This window comes from Bombyx mori, chromosome 24, assembly GCF_030269925.1.
Source record: "Bombyx mori chromosome 24, ASM3026992v2".
Classification (NCBI taxonomy): Eukaryota; Metazoa; Arthropoda; class Insecta; order Lepidoptera; family Bombycidae; genus Bombyx; species Bombyx mori.
This window is the reverse complement of record NC_085130.1, coordinates 12,406,338-12,417,257: the sequence shown is the minus strand read 5'-3', so window position 1 is coordinate 12,417,257 and position 10,920 is coordinate 12,406,338. Positions and strand designations below refer to the sequence as shown.

The 10,920-nt window shown below is 40.2% G+C and overlaps 1 protein-coding gene across 1 annotated transcript; it reads left to right on the top strand.

The window, feature by feature from the left end:
- The first annotated feature begins 850 nt into the window (after nt 1–850).
- LOC105841853 (uncharacterized) lies at nt 851–1,519 on the top strand. The gene has a single exon (XM_012691526.3). It carries the CDS (start codon nt 851–853, stop codon nt 1,517–1,519), a length of 669 nt encoding a protein of 222 aa, XP_012546980.3.
- The last annotated feature ends 9,401 nt before the right edge of the window (nt 1,520–10,920 follow it).

Here is a 10,920-nt window from a genome sequence, read left to right as displayed (position 1 = left end):
TGAGCTCACGGGGTTCAAACCTGACGTTGTTGCTAACACGAACCCCAGCAAGAGCCGTGCTTCGCAGAATCTACCACCGGATCGGACTCGCGACCCACTGAGAAGATCCGGCTAGAAACTCAGTGGACTGTGTCTGAGGGTTAATTTACTCGTCGAGCCCTTTGTCGCAAGCGACGGGTTCGACGAGAACGATGACCGGTGCTTGAGGTACCTAAATATTAGAGTTGATAGTATAGAAACTCCTAATGAAAAGAAAACATATACATAGAAAGAAGTGACAAGAGGTATCAAAAGAATAATTGAATAAGAAAATGTCTGTCACTTCGTGAAAAAAATAAAATAAAATAACATAACTGTGATTTCGATATAAAATTCTAAAACATCGACGTAACTAATACTAATTTATAAAAGTGTGTTAGTATATTATTTCGTAACTGCCTGCACTCTGCGATTTAAAGCTCGGATTCTGCTACCAAGAATTTTAAATTATATCAGGTTACGGACCCGCACTACGAAAATGGAAGGTATCATAGGAAAAAATTGGGACACTTGGAAATACAAAGCCTTATGCTTACTACGCACCGTACCGTCGGCCCTAGAAGTAGTTGAAGGATCGTTCCAGGAGCCTACTTGTCCACCTACCGGATGCGGCAATGCTGAATTGGCGGCTTATCAACAACAAAAAGATAAGTTTGATAAAACTGATGCCAGCGCTATCCTAATACTTACCACCAATATGCAAGAAGACACACTTCGAAAAGTGATGCGGTTCACTAAAGTACGTGATGTCTGGTTAGAGCTCCACAGGCTGTTCGACGGAACAAATGAGGACTAAACCTACAACCTGTGTATGAGTTTCTTCAGCTTTAAGAGGGATCAAGCAGACGACATAGCTACCCACATGTCAAAATTAAAGAACATCTGGACTGAACTGAATCAAGAACTCAAGAAGGACAATAACCAAGAGCTACCCGAACTGCTACTTGTTTGTAAAATACTGGACACGCTTGACGATTTATACTTCAGCTTCAGAAGTAGTTGGCTCCTCCTGCCCAAATCCAACCGTACTGTAGAAAGCCTAACTAGTCATCTCTGCGCATTTGAAAGGGCACTGCAAGGTAACAATGTACCTTCGCATCATTCGGAAGCCCTGGTTTCGAATACGGAGAAGAAGAAGGACAAGAAGCTTAAATGCAACTACTGCCTAGGTTTTGGCCACAGAGTACGCAACTGTCAAAAATGGATCCGTGACGGTAAACCTCCTAAGTGCCAAAATCCGACCCAGACAGCAACGCCTTCTACTTCAAAGACCGCTAATTTGCTACTCATGTCTTTAGAAGACAACGAAATCTTCACAGTTTCACGGGACAACGAGAACTGTTACATAGATAATGGTGCAACAAGCCACGTCACCAACAGAGCTGACATTTTCCAAGCCTACGAACATTTCAATGAGAACTACACTGTTACAACGGCCGCTGGTAATGAAGTCCGTGCCAAAGGCAAAGGAACAGTGTAGACAGAGCTGTAGCTCAGAGGATATGTTAACGGGAAACAAATCGACATCAGCTTGCAAGACGTCTGGTACGTTCCGGCCATAAGCAAGAACCTCTTCTCCGTACTCGCACTTCACGATCGAGTCCCGAATAGCACATTTTCATCAAGGACAACTGAATGCAACGTTATTGTCAACGGGAAGGTATGCTTAATTGGGAAGAGACAAAAACAAGGTGGCTTATATCGACTGGAAGTAAAATTCGTACTGCCAGAAAAACCACCCGAAGTCTTTGCAACCACAGCAACGATGCAACTATACTACGAGAGACTCGCTCACCAAAATAAAAGACACGTAAGAGCGACGATCTAACAGGATCTAGGTCTAAACCTGCCGGTGGATAAAGAAACCTGTGAAGGCTACATCTTTGGAAAGGCGCATCGACTTAAATACCGACGTTTGCGGACCGTTTCAATCTAGCTTCTCAAACTATAAGTACTACGTTTTGCTTAAAGACGACTTTACTGGCTATCGTATGGTGTACTTCATACGCAAGAAGTCCGAGGTCAAAGACAAGTTTTGATGATCGCTCAAACTAAAACAGTCGGACACACCATAAAATGCCTTCTAAGTGACAACGGCGGTGAATTTGACAACGCATCCATGAAAAATGTTTTAGACACTCATGGAATAGCACAGCGACTCATCACCCCGTATACACCTGAACAAAACGGAGTAAGCGAAAGGGAGAACAGAACCCTAGTTGAGACAGCAAGATCAATGATGTACGCTCATGAGCCATTACCGCAAGTGCTATGGGCAGAGTTCATTAATACTGCCGCATACATACTAAACAGAACAGGTCCCACAAGTTCAGATAAATCTCCGCATGAACTTTGGTATGAAAAGAAACCTATTATTAAACATCTCCGAATAATAGGCTCAATCGCATACGTCCATATTCCAAAGCAGAAGCGTAGAAAATTCGACAAAAAGGCGATAAAAGGTCGACTTATCGGGTACGACGAAGATTGCTACCGTATCTGGGTCACAGACGGAAAACAGTCGACGCTCGTCCGCTCTCGTGATGTAATTTTCGATGAGAAACCTCTTCCCATCTGTAATAGTGAAATTCCTAAAACAGAAGTTGAGAAACAGAAGTTGTATACCCGATTACCATAACGCCAAATACGAACTTAGAAAGAAAAGTTGCAATTCCAGAACAAACACACGTTCACGAGGGAGATACAACTACCGAAACTATCTCCAACGCCATGATCATGTTCTCCAGGGAGAAGAATCCGATCAAGTCCTCTACGAAGACCGTGACTATGAAGGCTATAGCAATTAATTAAAACGTAAATTAAATACTTGAAAACATTGTGTTGACTTGTATATGAGAAAATATAATTCAGAATGACACCGCACATCAAAAGTAAAAGGAACATATTACAAATTCAAATATAGTGCATCATAGACAATTATACGTGGACAGCATCACGACCTTCCAACACCTTCTCCTGATGTTCACTCATGTTGCCGAGACACGTTTCTATACATGCATTAATCTTGCACAGTGTCTTTCAAATTTTACTTTTGACAATGGTTTTGTCATTACGTCAGCTAACTGAATTTCTGTGGGACAGTAGCTAATATTTATTAATCCATGCACGAAGTGTTCATGTATAAAATGGTACCGCACGTCTATGTGCTTCGACCTTTTGTTGAAGGATCCAGACTTCACAAGTTGAATCGAATTTTGGTTATCAACATGCAGATTTATTTTTATGTCCAAATCGATTATTTCCTGTAATAGAGATTTGAGATACAATGCCTCTTTGCAACAGTCTGCTGCGGCTATGTACTCGGCTTCAGTCGACGATAGCGCTACTATAGGCTGCCTCTTGGATGCCCATGATATTGGTCCATCGGCTATCATTAGCACGCAACCAGAAGTGCTTCTTCGCGTCAATGGGTCTCCAGCATAATCCGAGTCGCTGTAAGCATCGATGCTCTCAATTGGTTTGCTTCGTTTGAACAAAATGCCTTTATGTTTGGTTCCCACTAAATATTTGAATATTTTCTTGACTTTTGTAACGTCTTCTCTAGTGGGGTTTTCGACCTTCCTGCTAACTAGATTGACCGCTTGTGCGATATCTGGTCTGGTTCTGGTAGACAGGTACAGTAAACTTCCCACTGCTTCCCAATAGGGATATTCCTTCTCCTGGGCAGTTTCCTGTATCGATTTTGAATCGCTACTTGCGGGTGTGTCACAAGGTTTGGCATTTTTCATGTTGTATTTTTCCAGTACGTCATTTATGTAGGATCTCTGAGTAAGAATTATTCCTTCTTTTGAGTTTTTTATTTCCATACCCAGATAAGTACTTGGATTTTCATTCTTTTTCATTTGGAATTTGGTTTCAAGTTTCTTCAAAATAACTTCGATCTTTTTCTTATCTTTTCCTATGACAAGTCCATCATCAACGAATAGTCCGATTATTATTGACTTATCTTCGTTTATGAAAACGCATCGATCTGTTTTGATTGTCTTGAATCCCAAATCAAACATCGCTTGGGTAAAAGTTTTGTTCCATGTAAATGGAGCTTGTTTTAATCCGTACAAAGATTTTTTTAATCGCCAAACTACTTCACTAGTATTGCAGTTAGTCTCATAGCCAACAGGCAATTTCATATAAACTTCATCTGATAACTCTCCGTATAATTCAGATTGTATCGCCTTCTCCCAATTTCGTCTGTCGATGCCAGTCACAGCTTCTTTGTATGTTAATAAAGAGCAGTCATAGTCGTCATTATTTTCTGACGTAAACATGGTCACGCAGCGACTTAACTCATAATCTTTGGTCCATGCTGGTGGTCTCACGTCCCTTTGTGGTCTTCCACTTGAGGGAGATGGTTCATCAACATGATCTTGACTAGAGCTGGAATAAAGGGGGTTAGATTCCTGAAGAGGTAAGTTCTCATTAATGTTGTTTCTTTTTTCTGGAATTTCAATTGGTCTGTTTCAGGTTCTGGAGTAAGACCTTCGGGTTTCTCAGCAGGAGTACCGCTATAATGCATCTTTTCGACTACTTTTACATCTCTGCTGATAACAACATCATTCCTTTCGGGTATATACCTAGTCGGGTCATAAGTTCTGTCACATGTTTAATGTAAAATAATTGAAACAAGTTTATTCATTATGTAACCATTCATATACCAAAATGAACTTAACAAAACATAGATTCTTATGACACTAAAGTTTATTCAAAATGACCTCCGTGATTTTGAATATAGGCCTTCAATCTGCGCGGCCAGTCGTCTATCGCAGCACGAACGAGGTCCATGTCAATATCGGCGGCTGCCTTAATCAAGGATGTCTTGAGTGACTCTAAATTGGGATGAGGCTTTAAGCACGCCTTTTCCTCCAAGTGCTGCCATATCTTGTAATCTAACGGATTCAAATCTGGACTGGAGGAGGGCCAGTCTTCGTGCCGGATGAAGTCGATTTCACGCGCCGCCAGCCAGTCTTGTGTGCTCTTCGCTCTATGAGCTGGCGCCGAATCTTGTTGGAATACCCAGTGCCTTCTATTGAACATGGTATGAGAAACAGGTTCCACAAGGTTCGTCAGGACTGTATTTTGATACACAACTGCATTCGTTTTTACACCTTTCTCACAAAAATGTACCTCTGTTAAGCCCCAATAAGAAACTCCCAACCATACCATGAGCGAGGATGGAAAATGACCTCATTGGACACGCGGAATACGGTTGCTCGCTTCTTCACTACTGTGTGCGTACACCTTATCATTTTGTTTGTTGTAGCTCTCTTCTACGGTAAAAAAATTTTCATCCGAAAAAAGAATTTCCCGATATTTTTTTCCCGCGTACCGCTTCAACAAAGCGCGGCATCTCTTCAATCTCAGGTCCATTAGACGAGCATTCAAACGATGTCCTGTTTTTCTTCGATATGCCCGAAGCCCTAAGTCTTCATTTAACACCCTTTTCACCGTGGTTCTGCTTAACCCCATCTGAAGGGCCAACAGTTTCTGCTTATGTTTGGGATTTCTTTGAATTCGCGCCTTCACAGCTTTTATCACTGCTGGAGTCCTTAACAGACCGAGGGCGACCACTTCTTGACCTGTCATCTACACTAGAGTCTTTATTGTATCGTTTGGTGGTACGATAAACGAATCTTTTGGTTATATTCAAATTTTTCAGTATGTTAAAAATTTGAATTGGCGCGTAACCGCAATGATGCAACGCAATAACTGCAACACGGTCTTCTTTAAGCGTCCACTCCATATTTAAAAATGAGTAAAATTCTAAAAGTATACATTTTTATTTTCATGAACAATTCGAAATTCGAATTCAATAAACTTTTTTGTGGCCAGCATTCTAAAAGAGAAGTTTTTACTGTGTGACAATACTTATGACCTAACTAGTTATATTCTAAAACCTTTAGTATATTCTGCATATCCCAAGAATACTCCTTCTGTGGCTTTGGCTGTGAATTTTCCTCTTCGGTTTTTTGTTCATCATAAACGCTCTATTTCCGAATACGTGTAGGTGATTTCCTGATGGTGTTCGTTGTACCCATTTCTCATATGGGAAATTGCCTGTGAGAGCTCTTGCTGGGCTTCTATTTATCAAATAGTTTGCAGTGTTTACTGCTTCTGCCCAAAATTAAGCCAGGAATATTGGCATCTAGCATTAGACATCTGGCTTTATCCATCAGCGACCGATTTTTTCTTTCACTCATGCCATTTTGCTGTGGGGTATATGGTGCAGATAATCTTCGGCTTATACCGTTATCTTTGAGGAATTTGTCAAACGCTTTAGACCTGTATTCGCCTCCATTATCAGATTGTAGATTTTGAATTTTCTTCTTAAGAAACAGTTCAACACTACACGAAACTTTTCCTTGCCTCTCAACTGTGCAGTCTCTGATGATCCTTCAAAAAAAGTGATGCGTGTGCTGCGATATCTTTTTCTTTCAAATGTATCTTTGTAGTCAGCTTAGGGTTTTTATCTTTAGCAGCCGTTTCGTACTGATCAAAATTATTGCGTGCGGTATTGACATAACTGATCAGAGATTCGTAAAGGACAATGCCCAAAGGTGGGCCAACTTTATGTCAAAACTATATGTACTTGAAAAACTATGCCTTATTTTTTCACGTTGTTTAGTTTATGTATCAACATTTCTTTCACCCTGGCATTGTTTTACAAAAAAATAAATTACTTATTTGATAACATCCCAAAACTGAGTGCCATAGTTTTTAAATTCGCCAATAGGCAAAGGGCTTAGCCCATAAAGCCTTGTAGTAAACCTTTAAGCTGCCAAACGAAAGAGCTGTCTGTGACTTGAACAACAAATTAAAAAAAAATAGCAAATGGTTATAATTCACACTTTTTAGTTTATTTTTGTTCAATTCAATATTTATATATTGTAATAATAATTATTACTTAAAACCATGAATTATTTCATAATTTTAGATATTATTGATTCCATTAGTAAAAATCTCAATGGCCTACTATTATTCTATTCTTATTATATATGATCAGAGAGTTTTGGCAGCAACCCGAGTGAAGCGTCACTTGAAGTTTATTTTAATGTTTTTTTATTGTGATGTATAATATACAAATTGGGTGTTGTTTTGTGTATTAAACGTCAATAATCGTTACGTCGTCACGATTATTGAGGCATTGGAATAAAACTGTGGCTAACATAGCAGTGACTGTTTTTTTTTTTTCAAGATAAAAGGTCTGCGGAAATTCACGCTCACTCAATGTGCTATTCATCGAGTTGACGTCAAAACTCCTAAAAAGCAATAAAAAGAGACACCCCAGATTATTATTGAAAAACAAAAATATAACTACGACAGACTAGGCTGTATAGGCTACGCTCTTTGCCTGCTTATTGGTGAATTTAAAAACAACAACAACAATATCGTTGCCGGCTTCCGGATTTTCATTTAATTTTATTATTATTATGAGGATATAATAATAATAAATGTACGTAAGGGCTTATTTCTAGCAACATTAACCACAATTAACTTATTTAATACTGTAAATAATGATGAGAGCGATTATTGATTTCGAAGAAAACAATTAACAACTTAATTTTAGCTGCAGAAAAAAACAGATTTTTCTTAAACCTGGGTGAGAATATAAAAATCGTTTTCTTAATATGAAACGATATTGCTTTGTCTATCAAATTAAGTTAAAACCATCATGACCTGACAACTTATTTTAGGGGCCCAAACGCCCTAAGAAAATGGGCATTGTCCTTTACGTCCACGGTCATAGTGCTATTCTGTAAACTTAGGCTTGCTTTATTCATAACTCTCAAAAGATCATTCCATATTTCCGTTAGAAGAGCAGTCTCAAATTTTCCCATTTTTTTTTACTAGGCTTTGGGCTTCCTTTCTGGTGTCTCCTGGTTGATTGATGTCACTTGCAATTGAAGACAATGCTTCAGAAATATTTAAATTACCATTTTGCAAAGCATTAATAGCTATGGCGCGTGCAGACCATCTAGTTTCTGAAAAATACTTCAGGACTCTATTTGCGCCTAAATGCTCTGTCAAAAGTTTCCATCGTTTTGTCGAAGCCGAGAAAAAATTGAACAATTTTTGTACAAATTGAAAGAATGTTCCTGCTTCAGTAACACACTCAGCAGCCTGAACACCCACTAAATTTAGCAAATGTGCCGCACATGGAAAGTAAATCGCAAATTCGCAAACTTCTTTTATTCTTGACTTCAGTGTTCACACCAGAGTACTTTCCAGACATATTTGATGCATTGTTGTAGCTCTGCCCGCGACAATCTTTTAAAGGAATATCAAGGCTTTCAAAAAAGTTTAAAGTGGTATCTGCTCTATATTGCGCATTATGTTCATCCATAGGTAAAATTTTCTCAATAGGCTGTCCGTCTTTTACGCACCTACCTATCTAACTATGACAGTCAGTTGATCAACGTGGGACAGATCTGGCGTAGAATCTACGCTAATAGAGTACTTTGCTGATTTAAGTTCTTTGACAATGGTTTTCAAAATTTGCTGTCCCATTAAATTAATAAATTCATTACAAATATTTGCCGATAAATATGATGATCCTTTTCCACGATTTCCGCAGTTTTGTATGATAACAGCAAGAAAAGGATCAAATTCACTAATCAGTTCTAAGCATACCAAAAGATTCCCATTATTTTGCGATCCTAATGTCTCATTAACACCACGAAAAGCAGGACCTCTTGAAGCCAAAGATTTCACTACTGCAACAATCCTCCTAAGCACATTCTTCCAATAGTTAATTTCTGCATTATATTGGGACAGCAACTCAGTATCAATTCGTCCAGTCGTTTTCATTCTTGCAACATAATTTATCATAAGTTCCCTGTGCTGTAAACTGTTCTCATGCTCTATAAATAAGTTATTTATATGCTTCCAATCTTTACATCCATTAGGAGAACTTAAATTATATTCAGTACCAGTAGTAGTATTAATATAGACGGTAGCAATAAGGTACGGATTTCTTTGCTGGTGAATAAAGGAGCCATTTTCTTTCTAAAGACTCACCATTCGTCAATTTACGAATAAAAATATTTTTAGTCAAGTATCTAGTTTTCGTTATACATTTGAATCTGGAAAACTTGTAGAAGTTTCGGAGAAGTTCGACCGGTCGGCCTTTTCGAATTCAAATATCACGGACTTCTTCCGGTAAAATGTCGTCACAGTAAGTACCAGGGTCAGGAGACACAGATACACTCTCTAAGCTCGCAGTTATTAATTCACAGAAGCTTGAAGTTGATGGACAGAAGCTGGAAATTAAAGTTCAGCATCTAATGTGTACCTATATGTCATTTTCGTCACACGTAACTTTTTTTCCTGGTGACATTCAGAGTTACTTGTTGTGTCTTGCGGTGATGAGGATGAATAATCCCTCGGCTTATTTGTTTCTTCAACAGTAAAAGACGAAGTGAGCTTTGGAAGTTTTTCCATTATTTCTTTTTGAGCTATAATTTTTTCCTTTTTTGTGAACCACTTAAATATGTTCTTTTCGACATAATGAAATAGTTTAAACGAAAAAATCAAAATTTCTGTTTATCTTATTTAATTTTAAATATCAAATGAAGCAAAATAACGCCACTCATTCCTATCAGATTGAAAGTTCAATACATCATTCACCGATTCCCCCAACCATAAACAATATCGACATTTATGTTAGGCCTTGCTTAGAGGTAGTATATGCCTTGTAAATACCTTCTGTTAAGATTACTGATTTGTGAAAAAAGGTGTTATGTGCCCGACAAAAATGTTTTGAGAATAAATGTGTGAGAGAAATTGTCGGTCCTTCGGGGCCCCGTGTGCCCTTTTTTTTTATTGCTTGGATGGGTGGACGAGCTCTCAGCCCACCTGGCGTTAAGCGGTTACTGGAGCCCATATTTATTGTTTGCGTAGAAATAGAAACACAATCATAATTTTAATTTTCATCTGTGCTTGAACTAGGTGGTAAAACCTCGCCGCACGCTACCGTCACTCTAGCGCGCTGGCACCAGGAGGACGGGACGGCGCGTCGGCGGCTGCGGACTGCGATGCGGTCCGCATTTTCGTCGTCGCTGTCGTCGCCGAACATACTGTTGAAGAGCAACCCGGTCGGCGGTGTATCGCGTTCCGACCCGGCAGGCTGGTTCTGGCCCAGCGGGGTATCCTGGAACACCAGCGGCACCGCCCGGGCGGCCTGGTAGGGCCACCGTACCGCGGAGACTGACGTCGTTGGTCGTCGACTATCGCCTCGACGACCCGTCAGTCGGGCGTCCTCGGGGTGGCGCCGCGTGTCTGGTTGTAGTGTTGACCGCGGGAACCCCCCTACTCTGAACGGGTTCTGACCCCGGACGGAGATCGGACGTCGGGTGTAAGAGTGCAGGGGAGTCGTTTAGTGGGTGGGCCCTAAAATCCTTGGGCCCGCGATCTGCTCTCAACACCTGCAGATCGTTGAGTCTCACATACCCCGCGCGCCCCCTAGGCGCGGGGACCTCGTAGGAGGTTCGGCCCCCGGCCCGGAAAAAAAAAAAAAAAAAAAAAAGGTGGTAAAACCTGTAACTCAGCGGCAGTCAATCAGCCTCAAGTATTCGCAACCTTACCAAAGCCCTTGGGATGTTTCTTTTTTATTTATTTACTGCTCGTAACCACGCGGGGTTATGCTAGCTTCACCGACCATGTAGGCGGGCTCCCGGGGCTTAGCCGGGGAGACTGCTAACACTTACCCATCGCCGAATCTACCACCGCGAAATCGCTACACATCGAGTTCGAACGCAATAAAACAATTATATAAATTAAAAACAATTTTTATTTCAATATAACATTAGAACATAACTGATGACACGACACCGGAATGGACACAAGATACGGCACGTTCTCGTGGAC